Raw genomic sequence first — 26,400 nt, 5'->3', positions numbered from 1 at the left:
TATGGAATAACTGCTTTAAGAAAATAATGTTTCAGTTGAACCCTGTTCACAACAGTGCTGTAAGAATGCCATAAGAAATGTAAATAAACATTTAATCTGAAAATGCTATAGAATTGATAGTTGTGAATTTTATTTATTTATTTATTTAGAAAATTTCTATGCCACCCCATTCGCCGAAGCCTCGGGGCGGCTTACAAATAATTAAAATACTATAAATTAACAATATAGCATTTTAGAGATTAAAATTTCAAGAATCAGCTAAAAATCTGTGTTGTATTAAAAATATTTGGAAATATGCCTTCTAATCTGCAAGCAGATACATATTCTTGGCTACTGACTGGTTCTCTAAAGCATTATTAAAATGTATGAAGAACCATCATGCATGACTTAGGGCATCATCCAGAGATTACAAGCTTCCAACTGAGTCAAGGAGTTTGGAGGCAAGGATTCCCTCTCTGCAAAGAACACAGGCAGCTTATTGGATGTCTATGTCTTTTGCCCCTGCTTATAAGGAAGACGACTTGATGCACTGATGAGATACCTAGCAAAGAAACCTAAAGCAGCTTAAATAACTCACCATTTTATCCTGACAAGGATAAGATTGCAAGAAAGGTTAGACTGAACGTTAGAGGCTCGCTCAAAATCACCCATGGGCTTCATGGCCAAGCAGAAACTAGAATCCAGATCGCCAGAGTACCAGTGCAACATGCTAACCACTACACCACACTGGCTCTTCCTCATGCTTTCTTCATTCCTGAGGCAGAGAGCCCTATCAGTTCAACAGTCATAAAAGTTGAAAATGAAACCATTTACCTGATTATTTTGATGATGTCGGAATATGTTCACACTTCCAGTGGATGAAGCAGTCACAATTCTCTCCTGATCCAAAAACTAAGGGAAAAAACCCTCAAGCACATTAGTACATACATCCATGTTTTAATAGTTATAAACCAATTATATGAGATTTCCATATAGAGGCTTTCCAAATCACAGAAATAAGAAACCTTTTTAATTGGGGTAACAGCAATACATTCTGGGGGTTCTGTTCCAACATGAATTGCTTATTCCAGAAGGTGATGCTGGGGAATTACTGCTCTCTGTCTTGGCAATTATAGGTTCCATTCTCTTTTCAACTTTGAGAGAGCAATCCTGTAGCTCCTGAAAAGTACCCTGGGGATTCATAGGATTTTTCAGGTTCTCCCCATCCCTCAAAGCTGTAGACAGTGATATAACTGTAAGAGCAGATCTTTTCCCTTAGTCCAGTGCTTGCAGCCACCTCAGAAAGAATCACAGGACCAGCTTTCCAGTTGAGTAAGTGGTCTTGGATGACTTTATACAAATCAGAAATGGGATACTGCAATGTGCAGGGAGGAGGGCAGTCAAGACATGAAATTGTATAGCCTGCCAGCCTCAGTCCTTCTCTATTCAGGTTTAGAGACCCATCAAAAGAAAAACTTACAATTAAAAAGGGTGGAGAAGTGAAATCATCACTGTTGCTCCTCCCCATTTGTTAGCCACAGCCCAGCAGATTGCTAAATGCTCGGGAGCCTTTCTTCTAATGGGTCTTGCAGTCTCTTAAAAGCCATGTTTATAGTACTTTTACCTGCATATCCATAACATCACCACTGTGCTGGATATCACATAGCAGACGTGGTTCTCCATGATACTCTCCATTTGGATCCAAGCCTTCGAAATCTCCAACAGACCAAACAGAAATCTTATTTTCCTGTAAGATTGCAAGAAATACAAACTCTTGTAGTAGGATAAAGAAAAACTTCAACATAAACCTGTTGATCAAAACCAGTATGAACTAGCAATACCTTTATTTTGAGAAGACAAGCCAAAAAAAGGCGTCCAATATATACACAAATCAACTAGCATACCGCATCAATAAATCCACACATGCTTTGGTATTAAAGATATCATGTTTGCATGTGCCACAAAGGTGAAAAAGGTATAAACATAAAACTACTGGATTTGTTCTTTCATGAAAAGAGTACCTGCCAGTAGACAGTTTAAGAGAATTTTCTGTAAAAATTTGCAAAGGTCATGTAATCTACTGAGATAACTGTGGTGACAGCAAGCAAAGAGAGAAAACTGCTATTAATCTATTTTTCCAAAGCATAGTTAAGTACAAATCAGTATGTGACAATTAGTTTTGGACAACTACCCACCCTTCACTATATTAGTGTGGTATTTTATTTTGAAGTTAGTTCTATTTTTTCCAATCAGCTCCCAAAGACTTAGCTCAGCTAACCTGTATGCAAACAGAAGCATCTCTTACCAAGCCCAAAAATAAAGGGACTGAAATGAGTCAGTGTGGTGTAGTGGCTAAGAGTGCAGAACTGGGACTCAAGAGATATGGGTTCCAGTCCAATGAAGATAACTGTGTGACTTGGGGCCAGTCAGACTCTCACCCCAACGTACCTCACAAGGTTGTTGTGAGGATAAGATTGACGTGAAATATGTAAGTGCCTTGAGCTTCTTGAAAGAAAGGCAAGGTATAAATATGATAATAAATAAAATGCCCCTGCACTATCTGAAAGGAGCTCCTCAAGTGTGGGTCAGCCACCGAGAACGTAACATGAGACGAGAAGGTGCCGCACCAAGGTGATCATACTGAGAGAGCAGGCAACCGCTTGGGTGGCGGGGAAGGATAAAGAGAGCCTGTGAGTGTGGAGCCGAGTAAACTACTCAGGCAGGTATGCGGGTTACCTCGTTGTCCCACGAGCCAGTAGCAAAGACCTCCGGAGGCTGCAAGGCGGCAGCAGGCACGGGCCGCCAGCGAGTTTTGCTGACTTTCTGGGACACATACTTGGCCGACACGTCCTCCATGCTTCGAGGAGGAAACCCCGCTCCCGCCGCAAGCACCGCTCTCCGCCGGCTTTCAAACGCGCCCTTGTGATTGGTCGTCGCCCGTCATGGGAAACGGCAAGCGAAGGAGGACAAAAGCCTTGAAGACCACGGCTGCGCCCCTGGAAAGGGACTGCTTTGTCATAAATTCCCGGGGCTGCTCCGAGTTCGCTTAGCGGGGCGGGCTCTACCTTGGGATCTTCCCTTCCTTCCTTTTTCAAAAGCTGCAGTGATAGAGAATTTTGATCCGGAATGTGAAAGAACGCAACATATGCCTTCGCTGTATCCAGGGACTGGTGATTCACTTTGTATCCACACCAGATTTCGTGATACATTATTATCTTACTAAACACGTACAAATCTTTCCATGAACCTTTTCGAAACCTTTCCAGGAAAAACGTATCTTACCATCCTTCTCCACCATCCTCCTGCAATGCCCTAAGATTGCATTCCCTGGATAGGGAGTAAGACCTATTGGGCAGAGTAATTTACCATAAGAAAAGATTGCACTATCCAGTCTTAAACATTTTCTTGGAAGTGAACCCGACTGAACATCGACAAAAAAGTTATTTTTAAGGACTATTTCTTTTAACAACACACACTAGTGGGGAGATTTGTATCCTGAAAGTCAGTAATCAATAATTGCAATAAATACGTTATTTCAATAACGCACATATAACATTGTGGAAAGGGAGACCTCGTCTAGTGTAGAAGAACCAGTGTTTATAGGGAGGTAGTGTCAACACCTTTCTATTAGCAGAGATCCTGATTCCGATGCCGTTGCCAACCACCCTTCTCCGACGTCCGTTTTCCCTGAGCTAAGATGTAGCCCTCCTGGAAAGAAATGAATTTCCTCACCTGCAATCTTTTGTGCCTTGGTGTGTTTAGGATGGCTTGGTCTGGAATGGGCAATTAAGATCCATGCGATTTAAAAAGACCCACACCCAGTGCAGGTGAAAACTTCTACATCTTGTTTGTTGATATAGATGTACACCCTTGCCTGAATTTCTGAACCCTCCGTGAGGGCGTGGCTGTCCGGATTCCCGTGGTAAATTCCTGCAATTCAAAGTTTACCACTGCAACACTGTTTTCTACGCTTCTTTTTGCTGTGCTTAAAATGTGTAGCAGCGTGTGAGAGGAAACCTTGTTAGCGTTACCCACTTTCGTTTTCTGTTTAAAAGAGAGTACACAGTCACACAGTTAAGTGACTCCACTGAGATAGAGGTACAAAAGATTAAGTCACAAAAGGAAATGAGACAAGCGTTTTCTCACTGGTATTCAGCTAAGTCATCACCTATGGGATCAGTTTGGCACTCCACCCAAAAGTACTTCTGTATCCCTGCATGAGTGCAACCATAATCCGCATAACATGTATAGCTTCAGGTTAACTCATGTGAGGGGATTCTGTCTCCCGAACAGGACAAAAACCATTACAAGTTGAGCACTGAGGAATGCAGTCATCCCACTACAAAAGTGCTACCTAGTCTAACCCTAACAAATTTATTTATTCTAGCATAAGCCTCTTCATCAGATGCCATATCCACAGATCTTAAACCAGAATAAATATCTTTGTTAGTGTTTGAGGTGTTGTTGCAAGACTTGCTGCTGTTTTTGCTGCAACAGACTAACATGGCTACCCTGTGGAAATTGGAAACAAAACAGCTATCAGGAAATTCGATACATTCCCTCAATTCATTTCAAGAGCCTGGAGATATTTCCAATAGCTCTTTGGGTGCATCCAATTTTCACGCGGGCGAAATTTTCTATGTTTTACATATCCTGGGGCGGGGCTCTACATCCACCATATACAGCAGCGGCGATTCCCAGTCATGCCGTAATGCGCAACACCCCCTCAGTGAAGTTAAAAAGTTATTTATTTATTTATTGCATTTGTATCCCGCCCCAAAGCCAGTAGGCTCTCTGGGCGGCTCACAGCGCAATCATAAACAATAATACAGAAAAAAATAGAAAATACAGATAAAAATAGATGACAATAACTAAAACTATAAAACAGCATAGAAATGCAATGTAAATACGACTGGAGGATAAACACAGTATAAACAATAAAACAATCAACCAGCAGCAAGATTTTTTTTCTACTTAGAGAAGACCCATCAAAATGGATAAGTGCCACTTGATGCAACCCAAAGGATGAGACGTATACCAATTTGCGCAGGTGCTTGTTGTGATTGTTCCTTGCCTGCGAACTTCAGTATTTTGGGACTCTCTTTCATTAAACTTGAGCTGTTCTTCCCGCAGAACCTACGCAGAACTACCCTGCAAATGTGGCTTTCACATTATAGCATGCCACGGTTATATATAGACAGTAACAGGAGCCAGTCACACGCTTCCGTACGGACAGCTCCCCTTCGCAGCACCCTCATCCTCCTCCGCCACCCCGAGAACTGAGCCGCCCGCCTCGTCCCTCCTTTGGTCACCAAGAGGTCCTCCCCACCCCTCACGCCCCCCGCCCGCTTCCTCCGCGCACGGCGCCTGCGCGCTGCGGCGGCCGCGGTTGCCCGGCGGCAGCCGTTCAGAATGTCGAGCGCGCGGGGGGGCGGGGGAGCGGTCCCTCCCTCCGGCGGACGCGCGTCGGCGGCGGCGGCAGCTGCTGCTGCTGCGGGAGGGCAGGAGGAGGCGGCGCCTGTGTCGGCGCTGGAGGTTGTGTCCTTCCTGGGGAAACTGCTGTGCGCAGTCGCGGCGCTGAAGGCGGCTCTCTACCTGCTCCGCAGAGTCTGTCTAGCGATGGCCTGGAAGTCAGGAGGCGCCAGTCACTCGGAGCTCATCCAGAACCTCCGCAGTGAGTGTGTGCGCCTGTGGGTGCGGGTGCGGGGGCGAGCGCGGGCCCGGTGGGGAAGGAAGGGGTGGGATGGGGAGGAGGCAGAAGGAGTGGCCAGGGCGCGTGCTGCCCATTCAGCTCACGCACGCACACACACGGGCGGCCGTCGCTGGGGTGTAACCGTTGGTCGTCGGGCCGAGTCGGACGGGGGCCCTCAGTGTCGCGAGCCGCGGCGGGCGACCGTTCGCGATCGGGGAGGGAGAGGGTCGCATCTCCGTGAGGAAGCGCGCGCGCGCGCTCACGCGCCCGGCGCGGGGGGGAGCGGGCGCAGAAGAGAGCGGCCGTTGGTGCTGCAAGGCGGGTGTGTCTCCGCTGCTGCGTGGAGAGCTTGTTTGAGGGCGGCACCGCCGCTTCCACTGGACGGGAGCGGGGTGGGTGCCTCGGCTGCCCGCGAAGCTTCGCTGCTGGGCCCGCCGCGGTAGCAACCGCAGCTGCAGCCTCCCCCCCCCCCCCGTCGGCAATTGCCTGTCCCCCCGTGGGGGTTTCCTCACCCTGCGTTGGCGGGGGGAGGGGAGGGGAGGGGAGGGAACGCGAACAAACGCTGGCCGTCAGCTGTGAGCGCCTTTCCCTCCTATCTGCCTGGATGTCTTTATTTACACATGTAGGTGCCACAAGGCGACGCGACTGTCGCTTTTACACACACACCACTAATGCGTGGCTTTCAGAAGTCGACTGAATGCCCGATTATAAACCCGGATTTAAGAATCTAGTCCGTGTGGCTGCAAAGGGCGATTTTTTAAAAAGCCTTTTTCTTAGAAAGGGTGGCAGCTGCTGTCCCTTCCATCATTATGCAACTATCTAGTCTCTTGGGGGTGATTTTCATCACTTTTGTTATTATGATAATCTTTGTTTGCCTGGGAGCTACCACCCTTGCTAATCTCCACGGGAAACAAATGTGTAGTTGCTGTGGAAGTCTCATATTGTAAAGGATGGATGGAATGGGTAGTAATGATATATTTTATTTGGCTAAGTCTGTGAACTTTTATAGCAGCCTTCTTTTAGAGGAGCCTTCCCCCACCTATTCCATCCAGATGTTTTGGATTTCAGCTCCCATTAGCTCCAGCCATCATAGAAAATGGTTGGGAATGCTAGGAGTTACAGGCCAAAATATCTGGAGGGCAGCATGTAGGGAAGGCTGTAGGGGGGCATCATTGTTTTTGTTGTTTACCCTTGGTCAATCAAAAGTTCTCATTTTGTCAAAAAATTGAAGCTCATCTCCAGATTTTGTTTAGAAGAAGTAGAGTTGATTCAGTAAGATTTAAGAATTTTGTTTTGGGGTTGTTATTATACAAGCACTAGCAACTGTCATTAAATTATGTGTGAATACACAAAAGACAAATGAGTTTCAGGTGTCAAAGTATCAGCCATCAGAAATCTTGATCTTTCTTTTTTCATAAGGTATTTTGCACGAATAAAGGAGAGCCTGGTAGGATAAATTATGCCCTGTGCATAGGCCTAAAGGGAAAAAAAATAACAAAAATACTTTTCTTAAATGAATTAATGGCCTTAATGTTCTCTTTGTCTTCATTGTGAATATACAGAAATTGATGCAAACTTACATGAACAATTTTAAGATGGGTGTGAAGAATGATATGTAGGATTTGTGGTCTTGTTTGATGTTGTATTTTTAAAATATCTGTTACATGAGTCCTATGCAGTTAAATACGCCTAAGCCCATTGAAATCACAGAACCACATCCTTAATGAGGGGGAAGGAAGGGTTAATATGTATCAATATCACTGGTGCTTGATGGGATAAGACTAATAATTGAAATATAGTCACTGAAGGTTGTATCTTGTTTACAAACAATAAATCCAACAGGAATTAAGGAGGAGTGGCCCTGTACATAAATAATTTGTGCACCTATATAGACATTCATGATTCTGAGAATGCAAGCCTTGTTGTAAGCATTTGGGTAAAGATAAAAGGAAGAAAAACAAGAGTGATACTGTGCTAGCAGTTTACTTCAGACTACCCAGCTAGCTGTAAGACACGAATCCTTCTTTTCTAGAACAGATAACAGCACTTTTACAGAGTCAGGTAATAGTAGTGATGGGGATTTTAATCATTCTGGCATCTGCTTAGAGTCTAATTCTATCAGAATAGAATTTGAGGTACATTTCAACATGTCTTGATGACAACTTTATCTTACAGAAGATGAAAGAAGCTGCAAGGGGATCTGATGTTTCTGATGAACAGAAAGAGATGGTAGATGCACTGTCAGGAAAGCAACTGTGTAATATAGATGACAGAGAAGGTTGTGAAGCTGAGCTTAATCAAACACGTACCTTATTTAGGAAAACCATTTTCAAAAAACTGAGGAAAAAGTTTGGTTAGCTCCCCAGGCTTAGAAATCCTGAAAGAAAAAGAGTTCAAGGGAAAGATATTGAAATAGTGAAGGCACAATCACAAAGTATTCCCAAAGAAGGAAAAATGGAGAACATTTAAAGAAGCAGGGATAGTTCTCTGAAATGAAATTCAAAAGAGTCACCTGCAGGAGATGGAAAGGGTTACATATTACTAAGGAAAACAGTACTGTTGCCCTAATTTGCAAGGACAACAATAGGAAGGCAGAAGCCCCAAATGAGTTGAGCCTGGTGAAGGATGCTAAAAATAACCAAAAGGTCTTATTTGGCTCTGTAATGACCAAGAAGATGATCAAGTTGGTAGGTCCACTGCTTAGGGAAGTTGGTGTATTGTTAATAGGTGACAGAAGATGGAACTACTAAACTCTTTATTTTGCCTCAGTCTTCTCCCACAGTGTGGGTTGTGTTTGACCTGGGACAATGAATGAAGGCTATATCCATTCTGTAAATATTTTTTTTAATAAAAAATTTGAGACAAAGTAACAAAGAACAAAGTAACAAAGTACAGTGCAGTAGAGAACACTAACCTAGGTGGTTGGGAGATTATTGTTTGGAGCAAATGATAATTGTGCGATAGCAATTGTGCTCGGGGAGGGGAGATGGCTGCAGTCGTGCTCGGAGGGGGGGAAGACAGGTGTGATTGCGATTGTGTTCGTGTGGTAACATGGCTACAATTGTGGTTGTCACTCAATGTGGAGTTCATGAAGTGAGGCAAATTTTTTCTGGAATTTCTGTTAGCGACCTGATTTGGCCGTGAACTGAGGCGTTCATAAGCCGAGGTACCACTGTACAGAGCCCAAGATAAGTAAAAACATTGTCAAGGAATACTTACATACTTTAAATGAGTTAAGGTCTCAAAATACTCATCCTTGGTAGCTGAAAGAGCTTGTAGACAGTATTACAGACCCACTGGCTGTGATCTTTAAGAACTCCTGGAAACCAGTTGTGCTGAAAGACTGGAGACAGGCAAATGTCCCCATCTTCAAGAAGAGGAAAGAAGATAGATCCAGGAAATTAGGGACCAGTCAGCCTGATGTCAATGCTGGCAGAGTCTTGAAAATATGATTAAATGGTCAGCTTGTGAGATTCTAGAAAATAGTGTATAAATTACTAGGAGTCAACATAGGTTTGTCACAAATAAGTCATGCCAGACTTACGCATTTTTGAAAGAGTTACTAGTTTGGTAGATCATAGGAATACTATGAATGTAATATATTTTGTTTACAACAAAGCGTTTGACTAAGTTTCCTATAGTATCACTGTTCCATTGGAGAAACACAGGCATATCCCATTTCCCAGTGTGATGTGAATAAATGATTGCTCTGTTAGTTCTGGAACAAAAATAACTATAGAAAAGGAACTAAAATTCATTACAGAGTCCATTTCTTGTATGCAAGAGGACCCCAGTTCAGTCCCTGGTTGAGGTAGCAGGTCATGCAAAAGATATGAGTTTAGAGCCAACATTTAGAATAGATAATACTGGCACAGGTTGTCTAAAGGAGCTGGAGGTTGTCTAGGGCAGCTTCAGTCATCCTCAGTGTTGCAACTCACATATTGAAAATTGAGTGGCCACTGTGACAGACGTTCCACAGGGAAGCTTCCCCACAGTGACTTCCTGCTAAATGCAAATAGGCAATTATGGTACAATCTCAGGATAAAGGACCAGGTATGCAGCAGAACTCCCGTATTGTGTTTTCACTTAGCCATGGTCACTGCATTTTCACTCAACAGTGGTTGACTTTGGCCAGAAAGAGAAGTCATGAAGTGTTTCTTGTAAGTGAAAATTCTTGATTTAATAGGGAAAGAAAAAATTACATCCTGTAGTAAGAATGAACTAAATTGTTTTATATACAATAAATAGTGTTCACAATTATCCACTATTTCCAGCATCCCCTGGGGGGCTTGGAATCGATCAGCATGACTGGGGGGGTACATGCTTTATTTCAGCCTTTCCACAAATTTGTACACTCCAGATATTTTATACTGCAATTTCCATCATTTCTGACCAGTAGAGATGCTTGTACAAAGTACAAACATCTGGAGAGTACCAGGTTGGGGAGCAAGTACCATGTTTGCAAAAGTAGCATATTCTTCAGAGTGCTTAACTGAAGAAGCTAAGATGTAGGTTGGTTTCACCAGGTTTCATATAATTCAGAAAGCTGCATTGTTCTTTATCTTGCTGTAGCAAAGAAGTATAATAGCTAAACTTTTATTACACATTTTCTGTTCTGTCACAATCCTTCATGGCTACCTTCAACATGCTTCACTGCTCCTGCCAACGTGAAATTTGTAAAAATTTAAGAAGTTATTTCAGAAGCTGAGTCACAGCACAGGTCAAGCTGAGAAGTTTGCACAAAGGAGGTTGGAACAGGGAATGTAAGAGAATAGCAAACAGAAGGAAAGCTGGAAGATGGGGAGGAAAGGAGACTCAAACAGGCAAGACCAGTATCTTTGCATTCAAAGCCCCGCATTGGATCTGGAAGCATTTATATACCTAGGCTAGCTGAGGAAGAATAAATGGGTTGTCGGGAATATGGATGGTTGATAGGGTGATCTGGGAGGCAAATATTGCTCCTTTCTCCATAGCCACAGGTGAAAGTAAGGGAGGTAGGCAAATACCACCTCAATGTTTACTATACTTGGTTGTCTCCTGCCTTTCCCAGCCATCTGACCCCAGCTGCTGTATAAAAAAATATTCTGGTGACTTGTTACTTTTCAATAGGGGTTGTTGTGATTTTATTAATAAAGGTTAATAATGTTTGTAAGCTGTCTTGGGGGAAATTGTATGTTAAAAGGTGGGTTGAGTTCAACTGATTGTTGACAGTGGGTTATGTAATTAGTTTGCACTGATACAAATTTTTGGACTTCCGTATTTTACTGATAAACTAATTTGGAAATAAGGAAAATTACTGCAAACAAATTTTCAAGTGTCACAAGTAGAATTCATTTATCTAAAATACTTCTTGCACTGACTTTTGTTTATATTTTATATAGATAATTTACATAAATAAAAGTTTACAATTTAGCATCATATGTAGTACATAAAGACTCTGTACTTTAATTGTAAGATTTTGGAATAGCATTGCCTTTTATTTTGACAAAGAATTTTCTGTCTGTCTTTCATGCAGAAAATGGAATAATCAAATCAGATAAAGTATTTGAAGTCATGCTTGCAACAGACCGAAGCCACTATGCAAAATGCAACCCATATATGGATTCCCCTCAGTCAATAGGTAACAAGATTATATATCCAACATCTTTAATTATATAAAATCTTTATTTTCCTGAAGATGTTTGTCTTGTTCACTGTAATATGGTATGCTTCCTTAGAGAGTGCAAAATGTTCTATGAGCTGTTTCCTTACTTGGTGTGTCCCCGGCTACATAGAGAGCTTGTTGTGAAAACTATGTAATTGCTCATTGTCTTCCAAACACAGTTAGAAGTAGTTATGTTCACATATAAATAGCATTTTGAATTTAACAGATAATTCACCTAATAAGAAGACAAAATCATGTGGAGATGCAAGCTGTTTTCATTTGCTTGAACCTACCCTGAACTATGTATTTTCAAAGTGGAAATGTGTGTAAACAAGCCCTAAAATCAGAATTTTAAAAAGCTTGCTTAAGTGTTGTTAACAGTTTGTACTTTCCTGGGGTTCACATTTGACAGTGGCAACGTGCTTTTAACATTTTGCTGTATATGGCTGTCCCCTCCCTTGACACACTTTTAAATGACTAGTGTTAAATAGTTGTCATTTTATATATCATTGGTTTTATTGTTTTAATGTTTGTAATCTTGATTACCTGTTGTAAGCCTCTTAGAGGTTTCTGTTGGAATACTTTGGAGTCATACAAATGCAAAAATTAAACAAATGTTTTTAATCAGTACCTTAATATAAATATAAGCAAACATGGTTTATTTCTGGTTTTACATCATTGCAAAATGCTAATGCATATGCTAGGTATTAAATATTTTTAGAAGAGCTGAAGTCTCTTCTGCCTTTGTGATGCCAGATTTTCGCTAAACTGAGTTGGAACATGTGTCTTCCCTTTTCCTTTTTGAGCTGATTATTTATTGAGTTAGACTGGCATTGTAATGCAGAATGAATTATATAAAAGTCATTAGCAAGAAACATCCATCAAGTTAATCATCTCTCTGATTGCTGAGTTCTTGCCTATTACAGAAGTTGATTCCAAACTAAATTCCCTTCTTCTCCAAACTAAGCTGATTCCACCCTTAGGGAAGCTTGTGCTGCTTGCAGACCAGATGGTGAGAACCCTGGTTGTTACTTAATTGGTCACTGATTTGATGAAAAACCACTGGTCTGACAAATTCATACCTTCCCTCCTGACCCTTGTCTATACTATCTCTGCTTGAATCATTGATGGTCTAGTTCTCAGCAGTTGCTCGGCAAATCTCAGAATTTAAATTTGGCATTACTTGCCCTCATCTTCAACTTCATATTCAGAGTTGAAAATTTCTAGTTTGGAATGCTGTATTTTGGAAGAAGTGGGCCTGACCCCTGCAGACTGCATCCAAGGCCTAATGAATCACCATTAATGCAGCTTGTCAGTTGTCTTTACTGTCTCCATTTATCTTCTCCTGAGCTTACATTCTTCATCATAAATGTAATTACTAAGATTCTTGGAGGGGTGTGTGTATTATTGAAGTATTTAGTTATGACAACCTATAGGACTTCAGGTATTGTTCTCATATTGACCCTGCAAGGAGAAGCTTTGTAATAGCACGTGAATTTTCAGCAAAAGCTTTACTTCCAAAAGGTTTCTATCCAGGAGAGACCATTAACAGAAAATTGAAAGGGAGGAATGGTAGCAACTAAATGTAAACAACACAGAAACAAAATATGAATCTAAGGCTGAAGTATATACTGTTACTTTAGTAAGCTCACTGAAATCAGTGAAAGCTATTTTGAGTAAATTTGCATTGGGTTAGAAGTTTAGTGTAGCTATTTTCCCCCAATAAAGATGCTTATTTCTGATCTGATTTTTCTGAAGAAAGAAAAGTCCTGACATATGCTAGTTACTGATATAAAACTTCTAGTAACCATTGTATAAACAGGTGTATCCACCTGCATGAAAAAAGAATCTGTTGGCACAAGTTGTGGATTATGTTGGGACCATTTGCATGACACAACATCTCGCCAGAGGTTATTGCACCAACAACTGATGGTACAAGATGTTTGTGGCTGCCATTTTGAATATACAAACACTGTTCAGGGTCTGTTGTGTGAACCTGGTGTACATTGGTTTTATGAGGATTGGTCTGTTTTAGTAGTGTGAACTTGCCGGGTTAATATGCCATGACAACCTTAAGCAGGGGTTGCATATGCAACTTGGCACGTTTGGGTGCTACACTTAGAAAAATCCAGTAATTAAGTAAAAGCAGATATGACCCAAAGATGTTGAACATGTATAAGGGATCAGTTCTTGGATATATAGATAATGCTTGAGCGAGCTAATTGTAAAGTTCATTCAATGCATTCATAATAGTATTCATAAATAGACAAGTGCATGTCTAGACTCTTTTACTTAATTGAATAGAAGATGGTGTGATGAAATGGCACATCTGAAAATAGTATTGGGCAATATTTAGGACTTAAGATTCTAATGAGTTGTATTACTGTTGCCAAGCAGAAGGATAGTATTTTTCCTTTTCATGTAATTGATCATTATAATTGAATGCTATTTCCTACTTTTTATTTCTGTGATTCATCTTTGCGTTTAATGGTTATTATTCTGGGAGAGGTTTCTAATTTAGACATAGCCATTTAGGCTTGAATTTTGGCTTATGTGCTAGCAAAAGGTGCTGGTGTTCAGATGTTTGGAAATTGAATTATATTATTCAATCCATTTCCCCCTCTGCATTACAGGATTTCAAGCAACTATAAGTGCTCCACATATGGTAAGATTTATTTATTTATTTGATTTATAGCCTGCCGTTTTTCTTACAAAGAACTCAAAGCAGCTTACATAATTCTACTCCTCTTGTTCTCAATCTTATCCTCACAACAATAGCCCTGTGAGGTAGGGTGGGCTGAGAATATGTGATAGGCCCAAGGTTGCCAAGTTGGCTCCATGGCTCAGTGGGGACTAGAACTAGATTGCCTAAGTCTCAGTCCCATGTTCTTAACTGCTACACCACACTGACAGTATATTAGGATTATATATTGAATTCCATCCTTGATTAACAGCTAATCTAGCCTTTCTCTATATAGCATTCTGTAGTATTAGAGATGTATACGATGTCATTGTAGAAACTGCAGGAATTCAGGAGACCAAGAGAACCTATGTACTTCCATGCAGAAAATTTAACACAGGAATCATGTTTGTGTTTGCATTTTAGTGCAAGGTACAGAAACCTAGTATGTTGAAGAGAAGGGGTATAAAAGCATTTTTCTTTGATGTTGATACCATTTGCTCACTTGTTTATTTCAGAGAATATACATTATGTTCCTTCTAATTCATCATAATTCTGTCTTTTCACCATGGTGTTCCCTCTCTTTTTCAAGTGCTATTTTATTGTGATTAAAATAACAAAGGGTGTTTCCAGACTAGCCATTCATTGTGCAATTGCCCTGCCTCATTCACAGGACTGACCAAGTGCAGGCAACTTCTTAAACTTTCTGCTGTTTTGTGTTTTCCCATTGTGTCTTCAGTCTGTTTTTCTTTCTATCAAAAACAAACACATGCATTAAGAAGGAAAAGATGCAATAGCTTCACAATGACTGTTTTCACATTACATGGAAAGCCAGTATGATTAGCTATCTACAGTTACTATCAGAGTAATTTACAGTCTGTCCAACTTAAAGTTCCCTTAAACCTTCAGCGGGCATCTTGTAGCCTCCCAGTGTTTTTGCTTACAACTCTAATCAACCCTAGCTAGTATAGCTAATGAAAAAGTATGATGGAGGTTGTAGGCCAAAACATCTGGAGGGCCACAAGACGCTTCCCCCCCCACCTTCTGTAAGTTCAGCTGTCTTCAGCATGGTGTAAGCTTATATATTCTTGTCAGATAGCTTTTGGAGGGCTAAAAATAATACTTTTAACTGTCATATGCAGTCAGGGTATTATATTCTAAAGTGATATTTGGATCTGCAATCAGATTTGGTAGAAGAGATTTTATTTTTTGTTATAATACATTTAGTTATTGTTAGCTGAAAATCTGAGCTTTTTTCTGTGTGACTTGAAATTTTAGTTCCCAAGTATGGAATTGGTTGAAGTTTCCAACTGCTTGATTGATTTTAAACACTGGATTCCTTATGGTATTCACTGAATGCATTCTATGAACTGAACTTTTCAGAAAAGAGAACTTATATTGGGCCAAACCAAAAGTAAAATACTAGTATTTTTTCCTTTTTTCTTTTGGTCAGCATGCGTATGCTCTAGAACTACTATATGAACAGTTACACGAAGGAGCCAAAGCCCTTGACGTAGGATCTGGAAGTGGTATTCTTACTGCATGCTTTGCACGGATGGTGAGACAGTGGTTTTTAATTTATGAACTTCTTAGTGAACCGTATTAGTTTTATTTATTTATTTACTTATGATATTTATATTCTTCCTTTTTCCTGCTAGGAACCCATGGTGGCTCATAATCATCCTCTTCACTTTATCCCTTATATTACAAAATGTTCAGTGCTTTTCATGTCCTTACAAAATAATTGCAAGGACTTGTTTAAACAAAATTGCATCTTTTTTATATTTCTAAAAAAGAAATAATATTTTGACTGGTCATGCAAAGCTTATCTTGTCAGTGAAACACAACCAAATGCTTACGTAAAAAACATGAGTTCTATCAGTTCAGACAAGCTGATTTGTTTGTATTTTTTTAATTTAATGTCACCTTACAGTTGAATTGAAAGGACATCCTATGAAGTAGTAGGGAAATTCCAACTAATTTATTATGTGAAGCACAATTCTTTAAAACAGTGTTCAGGCATTTATTCTACTGAGTGCATATTTTTAAGCTTGAAGGCAAGCAGGGATGTGGGGACAATATCCAGTGTATGGCAGTGTGTGTCCCATGTAGACAGTCTGACTGTTCAACTCCTGTGGCCATAATTTTCAGGTTCAGAATGCATGTAGCCTCAGCTGGGTATATGAGAGCAAATCTTTATATGTTTTAATCATAGCTTGGTATATTTCCTTTTCTCTGTTTCTTTATCTTCTCCCTTCTCTGCTTGTAAGGCAATAAGTACTGCCATGGAGCCAAGGGCCATCTAATTCAACTTTTTATTTCCAGTAAAAGCAAGCTACTGGCTACTTCCCATCTTTCCTGGAAAAACCAAACACCCCTGCCCCAAGCTAGCATGACAATTGTGTAATCCTTCTTTGTGTGGGATGATGGGGGTGAATCCCCAGAATACTAATACTATAGGAATTACATTTTCCTGTAATTTCTGTATTTACAAATCAAAACAGTTGTGCACCTGGCAAAGTAAGTCTCTGTTCAAGTACTTCTTAGCAAAACTGCTAACATGTTCCACTGATATGAAATCATAAGTTGTTCATATGTTCTAAGCTTGTTAATTAAATATATTTGTATGAAAATCTGATACCATAATTATATTTTATCAACATGGACAAGACAAATACAGATGTATTTATAGCAAAAATCTTAATATGCCATAAGAAGCCAAAATGCTGAAACAAGTTCCAAGACATATCAGATATGCTGAAAATTGGGATGGACATATATAAGTGAAATGATAGGAAAATAGTAGGAGTCATTTATTAGACTTCATCTGTCTTCTGTAATCTTTGCTTATACCTTTAATTTAAAAGCACAGCTAAGGAACTCATTACCTAAATAATAGACATCACCAACACAGAAACCCTGGTTTATTGTTTTAGGTTGGCTCCAAAGGAAAAGTTGTAGGAATTGATCATATCAAAGAGCTAGTAGATGACTCAATAAATAATGTCAAAAAGGACGATCCTCTATTGCTGTCTTCAGGAAGAGTGAAACTGATTGGTAAGTACTGGAGTATCTTAATAAAATTAGATATAGGAATTTGACTGCTCTGTGCAGATTTTTAATTCATTAATTGTCTCTTTCTGTAGTAAGGTTTATACACAACTCACTGGAGAGTTTATCAGTAAGCCTTCATTTTGGTGTTACTTTAACATGCTTAAGTTTTCCATAGTTCACATGCCACCATGCTCAGACATAGGGTCTGGGTTGAAGACTGTAATGCTGGCATGTTGCTCTACGTGCCTTTGAAGACAGCTCAGAAGTGGTAGCTTGTACAAAATGTGATAACCAAATAGATATCGGGGAGTAGAAAATCTGAACATATCATAGCAATTCTGGCTGGCTTCAAAGCACAATTCAAGGAGCTTGAATCTATAAAGCGGTATGCAACTTGGGACAACAGTACGTGATTGAGTACCTCCCCTGTTACCATATGCTCCTCTCATCATCTGAGGTTCTACTCAGAGGATGGCAGCAATGGCCTTCTTGGAGGTGGTCCCCTAATTTTGGAATGCTGTCTGGTGAGGACTGTCTGGTGCCAACAGTGTCGTCTCCTTGGCACTAGGTTAAGATTTTCCTATACTTGCAGGTATTTAACAAGATATAGTAAGATTTTTAATGGGTCTTGGAATTTACTGTTGATTGTGAGAGAGAGAGAGAGAAAAAGACATATGTTTGTTTTATATTATTTTATTGTAATTTAGGGTTTTCATCTTTTTAAAATGTGCAGAGAACTTTGGCTATTGAGAAATATACAAATGTAATAAATGAAATGATGATCTAATCAGCATTCTACTGTAAAAGTGCTGGCACTGCTCTAGCAATCCAAACAGTGAATTCCACTCCAAGTGGAGTGTGGGCAGTCTAACAGCTTTGCCCAAGCTAGAAGAACTGCCTTCCAACACTGCATCCAAGTTGCCAGGTTTGGGTTTCAGTTCACTTTTGTTTCTACAGTTCATTCCCAAGCCCAGTCTAGTGCAGAAGTGTCATTTGTCTCAGTAGATTTAAACGTAAAGGAGAGCATGGTGTTATCTTCTCCAAATGTTTGAATTTTTGTGGTTGCATATAGAGAAGGAGAAAGGGGGACCTGTGTTCCTCCAGACATTGGTCTACGACTGCTGTTTTTTCAAACTGTTGACCCTGCTGGATGAAACTGATGGGAGTTGGGAATTCAATGGGTCCCTCTTGTGAGTGCTAAAAACCACAAGCACAAAGCTAGAAGAACTGTGGTAGAGCTAGAATACCATGTGGTATTCTTTAGCAGTAGCCTTCCAACTTCTCTTTTAGAAATGACTGTCCAGTTGTGATCTACTGTAAAACAGGGCCCAGATAGCTTCTCAGAATAGAAACCAGGGCTGATAGTACTGAAAGCTGCTAACAACTCCAGTACAATAAGCAAAATTGTACTTCCCTATCTTTCATCCAGTATTGGTTACTTTCAAAACAACTGAGGCAGTTTCATTGCCAAAACCAAGCTCAAGACCCAGTTGAAATCCATTGAAAAAATGAGGCAGTTTGCATGTCACAGCAGCAAATCCTGTGTCAGTTAATGCATGACATGTGGAGTCATGAACTGTTCCCATCCTGAACATCAGTGAATCTCAGGAACTCCAAGAAATCCTGGCATTAAAAGAACCACCACATCTTGCTTAGGAAGGAAATACTGGGAAACAACAAATAATTAGGAGTTTCCAGGCCAGGGTGGGTTTTCCAGAAGTTGTACCACAAATGCCTCTTTAAGGGCATTTGGGACCACATCTTCTTGCAAGAGGAAAATTAACATCTGCCAGACACAACTGACCATCCCTCCCTGCTTGGTGTTATGAGCCAAATGACAGAATACAGGTTGACAGCCATACTTGTCAAAGAATTTTGTTTGCATCATCTTAGGATAGAACACTGGCCACATTCTGTGATGTGCTCCTTTTTAGGGCTAGTTCTTTTAAACGAAACTCATTCTATCCCGGGAGAAATTCCAGTCATGAATCTGATCAAAATTTATGGCACTACTTAAGTTTCAATTCAGTTATTTTTACATATTCCGCATAAACTTTTGAACAGTTTGGTTTAAATTTCAACAGTGAGTTCAGTGTTGTGAATAAATTTATTTAATACATTAAATTCAGGTATTGCTTGTGTTTTTTCTGTGCAGTGGGGGATGGGAGACTGGGATATCCAGATGAGGCTCCATATGATGCTATTCATGTAGGCGCTGCTGCACCCATTGTGCCACAAGCAGTAAGTGTGATTTATGTTTGTGTATGGTACATTATCTTTTACTGGGAAACTGCTTAGTCTTTATATAAATTATAGAAGCTTATTAACTGAAACATCACAACCATAGAATTACTTAATTTGATATGCTAAACTTAATATGTGATACTGTGACTATTAGATTTGGAGAATATGGTAGTCTGGAAATAAATGCAATTATATATTAAATATGTATTGCATCACTGATTTGTTCATTGTATAGCATAGGGATCTTACATGTACATTTGCCCAGAATAATTAACATTTTAAAAATGTTTATAGCTTATAGATCAATTAAAGCCTGGTGGAAGATTAATATTACCTGTGGGCCCTGCTGGAGGAAACCAGATGCTGGAGCAGTATGATAAGCTAGAAGATGGCAGTGTCAAAATGAAGCCTCTGATGGGAGTGATATATGTGCCTTTAACAGATAAGGAGAAGCAGTGGTCCAGGTGGAAGTGATTTTCTGTTCAACTTTCTTCTTCCACACACTTACCTATACAAGGTGAAAGGGTCTTCATTCTTAAGAGGGTATTACCAAGGCTGCTTTTGCTCTCATTGCTTTCTGCTTGACTATACAACTAGAAGCAACCCCTTGCATTGTTTCATCACCACGCCTGAGTTTTTGAGTATGTCACATTAAATGCTGAAAAAACACCATTGCATGGATTGCACTTTATTTCATTTTAATTTATGGCTAAGTTTTTGCATTGTAGCATTGTAATTTAATGCCAAGTCTGTAGCATTAGCTAAAACTATATCTTTCATTTTGAGAAGCCTTATTGCTTAGATTTTAGTAAGCAAGGTGAAATACCTTGGCAAGCCAGACTAAAGCCCCTATATGGTTTAATGAGTCACTACTGTAGGAGTTCAGGAAATAGAAATATAATTCCAGGTTATCAGGACTGAAATAGTGTAGAAACTCTTCAGAAGAAGCAACCTAATTAGTTGATATATTAAAATCTTAATTACCCAAGTTTAGAATAAGAAAATTATGCTCAATCAAAAGCAGCCTGAGACAAATTCTTCATACTTATAACTTAATACATATTTAGTAATGAACATGCTATAAAATTTATTGCAATTTTCATGTTGTTTCCTCTTCAAGAAACAACCAGATCTGATAATTCTAAATTACTAATTTTCATAGCCTTCTGCTTCATTGGTTGCTCAGTAGTTTTAGCAAGCATAACTGATTAGCCAGGCCTAAAACATGCCAATCGCTAGCATATACATTTGAAACCTAGCAATCACACTTTGGCACCTAGATAAAAATGCTTGTATATTGGCTTCATTGACAAGGCAGCACACATGATTAATGAACTCTATGGCTGTTTAGCAGTCTAAGTTTGCGAGTTAGCATATGCAGATACTCAGTGTCTAACATTTAAAGTGATAGAAATGCCTTCACAAAACTAAAATCTTTTTGCTTACTCTCTACTGAAGGTCCTGTATTGTAGGAGCAGCATTGAGCTGCCCAAATCTTATGAATTACAGCCTACCAAAAATTGGCACAGGATGCTGTTACAAATTTAGAGACCTTTAGTCTGCTGAGAAAGTTAATCATACCTTTTGTGATGTAATTACATAAAATAACACAATTTCATAAACTTCTAATTGATGGGTACTGGGCCTTTGGCACATGCTATTAAAAGAGATTCACTTAGTATCATTTGAAAAACTTAGAACTCAACTAGTTATCTCTGGTAAGTTAACAGTTGCCTATAGTTCAGTGTATATTTCCTTCACTCCTCTGTCATCATATTTAATACTATGCTGGTAGTAGGGAAGATAAGTTTGTACACAGCTATTAAGCAAGTTATCTGTGCTTAATAAGCTACCAACAACAGACACATGGTCTTCTCATTGTTCCTTTTATTATGTGGACTTTGTATGTCTAAGTTTATCTTCATGGCTGGTCCTGGGCAGGAATAAGCATCTTGGAAATGTTCTTCTGTGATTTGAGGTTGTCACTAAAGATAGTGGCTATCACATGGGAGGGACGAGTAGAGAAAGGCAACAGTGCTGGAGTAGTTACTTGAGAGTCTACTCTTGTATAACTCTGATCTCCTTAGAGAAAAAAATATTTTTTATTATTATGTCCTTTAAAAAATACTGTAGATTGAGGGAATACATTGTATATATCATATGACAGAGAGATCTCATTTGCGTTAAAATCGTGTTGAGCTAAAATCTTTTCAGGCTAGGAAAGGGCCTGTCCATTATGGACAGGGCCCAGACAAAATTTCAGACTGGAAATATTTCTAGATATTTACAGTGACACATTTTAATAGCCAACTGAAGGTGGTTAACTCTTAAAGGTGTTGCAACATTCATTAATACAGATACTGCTTAAAGAATTTAGACACATCAGAGCAGCAGGAAGAAGATCGAGTTTACAAAAATATCAGCTTGCACTCCTGCGAAAACAAGCTAATAGCCAGTGTAGAGAAGAAAATGGGACGGCTCTAATACAGAAAATGTTTTACTATTTGCTGGGTAAGCTGGCCAGTAGGTTTTATATTTAAATTTCAGTGAGTCCCAGTATTATTCTTCATACTTCTTTATGCATGTAGGGGTCAAACCATATCCAGCTGTTTATACATTGGACACTTTACCATGAGAGAAGGTACATTTGGGCTAATCTTCATGATTACTTTTACTTTCTATGCCATTATTTAGTCTTTGCCAGCCTGCAACCCTCCATGTGTTCTGGACTGTAGCTCACAGCAACCCCAGCTGGCACAATCCATGGTAAAGAATGCTACATGTTGTAGCCCAAAGCACCAGGTTGGGAAGGGCTGCCACATAATTTCTGCAACACTTTTGATGATACACTGGTATCATCACAATGTGACTGAAAAAAAAAAAAATAGCCCATGTAAACATCAGTGATCAAACCACCAAGATCTCAGAATGAGACCACAAACAAAACTCTATTGAACCATAATGTAAAATTTTAAACATTTTAATTAAGGCAAAATAGCTATAATTATGAGGAACCATGCAATTTTTATGGGAACTGCATATATTTATGCTTATTTTTCAGTTTCTAAAAAATGAGACACTGGTTTTGCAGTGGAAAGCTAATGTATGTACAAGGACTAGAAAAGATGGTTAATTTGCAAAAATGCAAACCTTTGGGAGGCCATGATCACAAGACACCTACCTCAGCCAGCCCTACTGCTGCCACTATGCCCTACTTTATATCCCCAATCATTATGCTGCCTTTTCTCTGATAGCATTTTCCCTGGAACTTTCTGTACTTCCTTCCTCTTTCTCATTTTTTAATGAGGGTTTTAACAGGGTTTATCAGGGGGTCTTTTTGACAAGGAAATTGACATACAGTTATTTATGTGTCTCTTAAAAACATCCTGGATAATCCTGTCATAACATTTTGAAAGGAAGTCTAAGTTTAGCTACTGTCACAACTCCGTGCTCTTGTTAAAGGTGTAGCACATTCTTTCCTACCTTCCTGAGCACCTATAAAACAAAAGAAATGGCCCTATTTGTACCCTCCCTAGGCCATTTGTCTATGGTTTGTGCCTGATTCACACAGCAAATATTTTTAAAGGGTGGCAATTTTTATTTTTAATAAATAAAATAGATAAAATTAATATTTTAATAAATAAAATTTGTAAGAAATTTTATTTAAATTAATTTTATTTTTATTAATTTTATTTTTAAAGGGTGGCAATCCCTTTGCCACCTTGACAAACCCTCCAATATGCCTCTTGGCCACTGGAGAGACTCCATGGCTGTAAAATCAGAGATTATAAAAAATAATCTCTGAAAAACAGAAAAAGGATGTAGTGAGTGAAAAGGTATTTGATATCATGGAAGAGAGAGGAGATAAGGTAGATAAGTCTCGTGGAATATCTTCTGGATGACTGAGGAGGAAGGAATGGGTGACAACCCATAGTAAGCCTAATTTGTTGGGTGTGTCATTGGTATTTCTGTGAACCATGAACCAACTATTGGCTATTCCCGGTATAAGTTAGCATAATGTGAGAATTCACCAAGTCTGCATCTAGCCTGTTGGGGTTTGCAGATACCTTCATGTCTTGCTTGAGACTTTGATTGTTGCAAAAATCAAGATCAGTTCCACATAGGTGACTTGGGCTAATTCTATATAAGAATCCAGTAAAGAAGTCAGTGACATAGAAAGTAGATCGTGTAAAATCTGAAGCAAACATAAATACCTACACACCATCTGAAAGCTGTCTTTCCTTATGTGTATTACATTTACAATTATTGGAAAATTGCCTGCTGGTTACCTAATCATAATCTAATCTATCTGATTGCTGAGTGAAATTGTTGCTAATTATTAAGAACATCTTAATAGCACTTACAATAAGAAGTTGCTTTATTGATTTGATTTTTTGCTGTTCTGGGACTTTTTTGTAATTGCTATATAATGAAGTTTAAGAATGAAAGACAATTAGCTTCTTAAACAGCCAGAACTTTGTGAATCTTTATACCTCTTCAAGAGCTTTCTTTGTCTATCCCTAACACTATCTCTGTCTCCAGTGTAATTGCCACTGTGTGTGTAGGCCAGTTGACTTAAATGGGACTATGGTTTTTGTGGCTTTCATATTTCTTGCTGAATTCTTAGCAGAAATTTTATTGGTGGGTTATAACTCTTGAGTGAAATGTACTTAGAAATTGGGGCTTAGAAATAGTATTAAAGTTGCAGATAGCACTTCAATAAAGTAACAGGTATTTCTACTGCTTTATATGTTGGCAGTTTTAATTGGCAGACCATCTGAAGGACTCCCCCAAAATTATGTTACTAATTAGAAAATCTCAAGGCATGTCTGCACAGTGTTTTGAGGGGAGCAGGGATCCAATATGTGGATCCTGTTCATCTGCTCCTCTCAAACCAGGGCTGAGCAATTTGTGTCCCCCAGGTGTTTTGGCCTATAGTTACCATTATCATTCATTATTGGCTATGGGTGATTGTCAGTTAAAACATCTGGAAGGCCACAGATTGCTCTTTCCCATCATAAAGTATTGGCTTAGAGCATGTGCTGGATTCTAGATTTGGCAGTGATAATTTGTGGTAAGGAAGCACAAATTGAACATCACACATAACCTTTTCAGTTACTGTTTCTCAGTTTTCCACTTCAATGCAGAAATGCCTTTTAGAATTGTTATGCATGCTGCCATTCCATGCTAGAATACTGCAAATGTAAGTGCTTTTGTACGTGGATATTTTATGGTTTGTAGGCATATTCTGTATGTGCTGGTTAGTTCAGATTTAGCAAGTTGGTGCTTAAATTTATCTGGGTATATAACTTTTCAACTGATACCCTAATGGTACTTCATTACAGTGAATGCTGTAGTTGATAGAGCAGCAGTAGTAGTACAAAATCAAATATAAATTATCTGGCACTATTATTTTCCTGTCACTACATATTAAAAAGCTACTTGAGTACATGTATCAATTTCAGACTAAAGTTTTGTCCTTGGTTTCAAGGCTATGAGTGATACAGATACTGTTTAATCCTGGACCTCTACATTAAAATCTGATGAGATGCCTGTTCTACAAAACTAGCAGTAGTTTATTGTTTTCAGTGCATTGTAACAGTCCTGCTGTCCTTTCTATATGGTGGATAGTAAGCTACTTCTGAAGCTGTACATGGTAACTCTATGACTTGAATAGAAATCCTTAGTTCTGAGTCCATCATATTATTTGTGAGCAAATTAGTGAAAATTTGCCCCTGAAAAACGGGTCAGTTAAAAGCATCAGGTGGTTGGGGTTGCTTAACCCTTGCTTGCTTGCTGCTTTTTCAAATTATTTTCTAGCTGTGCTTTAGTTTTCACTAGGGTTTTCACACTTTTAGTTTAGGGGTACAGTGGTCTCTGCTTGTATAGATAGTACAAGCTTCACTAGAGGGAGATCCTGTTACTGACACTATAAAGTTTAATTTTGAACTCAGGTTTCACATTTTGCAGCCTTTTGTGCAGGTACCAAGAGTAATTGGACCATAATCACAAATGAATCTCTACAGTAGATGATCTACAGAGAGCTAAGGCATTCACTACTTCAGATAAAAAGGTAGCCATAAAACTTTTAAGTTAATAGCATTTTGACTGACATTTCATTGCAACACATGCAGTAATGAATAGGGATTCATCTTTCATTGAAGAACCATATTTTGCTCTGGTTCATGTGGCATTGTTAATTAGATGCTGACTCTCCTTTTGGAAAATTCTGTAATTTCACTGCAATATCTGAAAAACAGTTTAATCTGAGTAAGTGTTAAGACAAGACTTGTAATTGTTGTTCTCTTTTTTCAGGGATGAAATGTAAAAGCTACATCATCTGACCCAAATATAGTGTTAACAGTGGACTGCTCATCTCCAGTTCTTAAAAGCTTTTTCAAAACCAACAGCATTGCAGCTTGTTTTGGACTTTGTTACACTGTTATCAGCATGGAAAAGTGTGGTATTTTTATTTTGTAGAAGTTTAATGCAAGTTTGATAATGAACTGATGGAAAATTCATATTTGGGTAAATGTTGCTTTTCAACATGCCCAAGTGAAATATGTCTACAGAAATGCAGATAAATCTGCAATTTATCACTTTCTTTTATTTTTGGATTTGGATTAGGAAACTTTTTGAACACTTATTTCAGCTCCAGTGTTCATCCATCAAACTGCTTATCTGCACTTTCTGACACTACATGCACACTATAAGGTTCTTTGTGTTCAGCTGTCTTCTAGATGCTACTAAAATGAGATGAAGTTCTTCAAAGCTGTCAACGTGGTGTCATAGACTAGCATGTAGTATATACAATCAGCTGCTTTCTTCCCTTTTAAAAATCAGGCATCGTGTATATAAATTTCAAGACATCAGAAGTTACAGCTCTTGTTGTACATGCTGCTGTTCAGGATGGACATAACGGACATAGTTCTCTCTCTCACACACTTTCTTTGTTGAATAACATAGAGATTCATAGTTGAATATTGTTTCTAGCTGACTTGCAAACTTGATGTACCTAAACTTAATATAACAAATACTGTGTAAGCTATGTCCTAATCATTGAACAGTTATGCAGTGCTGCTTTGCCAAATAAAATTAAAAATAAAA

General features: G+C 39.1%; 2 protein-coding genes across 6 annotated transcripts in view; one reads left to right on the top strand and one right to left on the bottom strand.

Annotated features, from left to right (window-relative positions):
* The window catches only part of NUP43 (nucleoporin 43), a 10,441-nt gene extending 4,816 nt beyond the window's left edge, over positions 1-5,625 (bottom strand). The window contains exons 1-5 of one of the 3 annotated variants that reach the window (XM_044422838.1): positions 5,018-5,240; positions 3,712-3,909; positions 2,716-3,077; positions 1,604-1,726; positions 814-891 (exon numbers count right to left, since the gene is read on the bottom strand). In XM_044422838.1, coding sequence (XP_044278773.1) covers positions 814-891; positions 1,604-1,726; positions 2,716-2,835 — 321 coding nt within the window. In that variant the 5' untranslated portion in view covers positions 2,836-3,077; positions 3,712-3,909; positions 5,018-5,240. Of the gene's footprint in view, positions 1-813; positions 892-1,603; positions 1,727-2,715; positions 3,078-3,711; positions 4,024-5,017; positions 5,241-5,574 lie in introns of those variants that run through there. The other 2 variants (XM_044422846.1, XM_044422830.1) reach the window with 2 other exon arrangements.
* PCMT1 (protein-L-isoaspartate (D-aspartate) O-methyltransferase) lies at positions 5,499-26,400 on the top strand. Of its 3 annotated transcripts, XR_006413951.1 has the most exons (9): positions 5,499-5,653; positions 11,187-11,291; positions 13,949-13,980; positions 15,449-15,553; positions 16,932-17,052; positions 19,205-19,290; positions 19,588-19,757; positions 25,264-25,366; positions 25,609-26,400. XR_006413951.1 is itself a non-coding variant. In XM_044422860.1 (8 exons), the coding sequence occupies exons 1-8, from the start codon at positions 5,599-5,601 to the stop codon at positions 25,619-25,621; spliced, it is 687 nt and encodes a 228-aa protein (XP_044278795.1). In that variant the 5' UTR covers positions 5,499-5,598; the 3' UTR covers positions 25,622-26,400. The 3 variants fall into 3 exon arrangements, 2 of the variants coding, with proteins under 2 accessions (XP_044278795.1, XP_044278800.1); XM_044422860.1 differs by lacking the exon at positions 25,264-25,366; XM_044422865.1 differs by lacking the exon at positions 25,264-25,366 and having other exon boundaries at positions 19,588-19,810.

This window comes from Varanus komodoensis, unplaced genomic scaffold (genome assembly GCF_004798865.1).
Source record: "Varanus komodoensis strain SLA01 unplaced genomic scaffold, ASM479886v1 scaffold1, whole genome shotgun sequence".
Lineage (NCBI taxonomy): Eukaryota > Metazoa > Chordata > Lepidosauria > Squamata > Varanidae > Varanus > Varanus komodoensis.
The sequence above is the reverse complement of the archived record's forward strand: the minus strand, read 5'-3'. Positions and strand labels throughout refer to the sequence as shown.

Coding starts and splice junctions, on each gene's coding strand:
- PCMT1 (XM_044422860.1), top strand. CDS start 5,599: ATGGCCTGGAAGTCAGGAGGCGCCAGTCACTCGGAGCTCATCCAGAAC. Junction 15,554..16,931: donor CTGCATGCTTTGCACGGATG/GTGAGACAGTGG, acceptor TTATTGTTTTAG/GTTGGCTCCAAAGGAAAAGT. Junction 17,053..19,204: donor AGGAAGAGTGAAACTGATTG/GTAAGTACTGGA, acceptor TTTTCTGTGCAG/TGGGGGATGGGAGACTGGGA.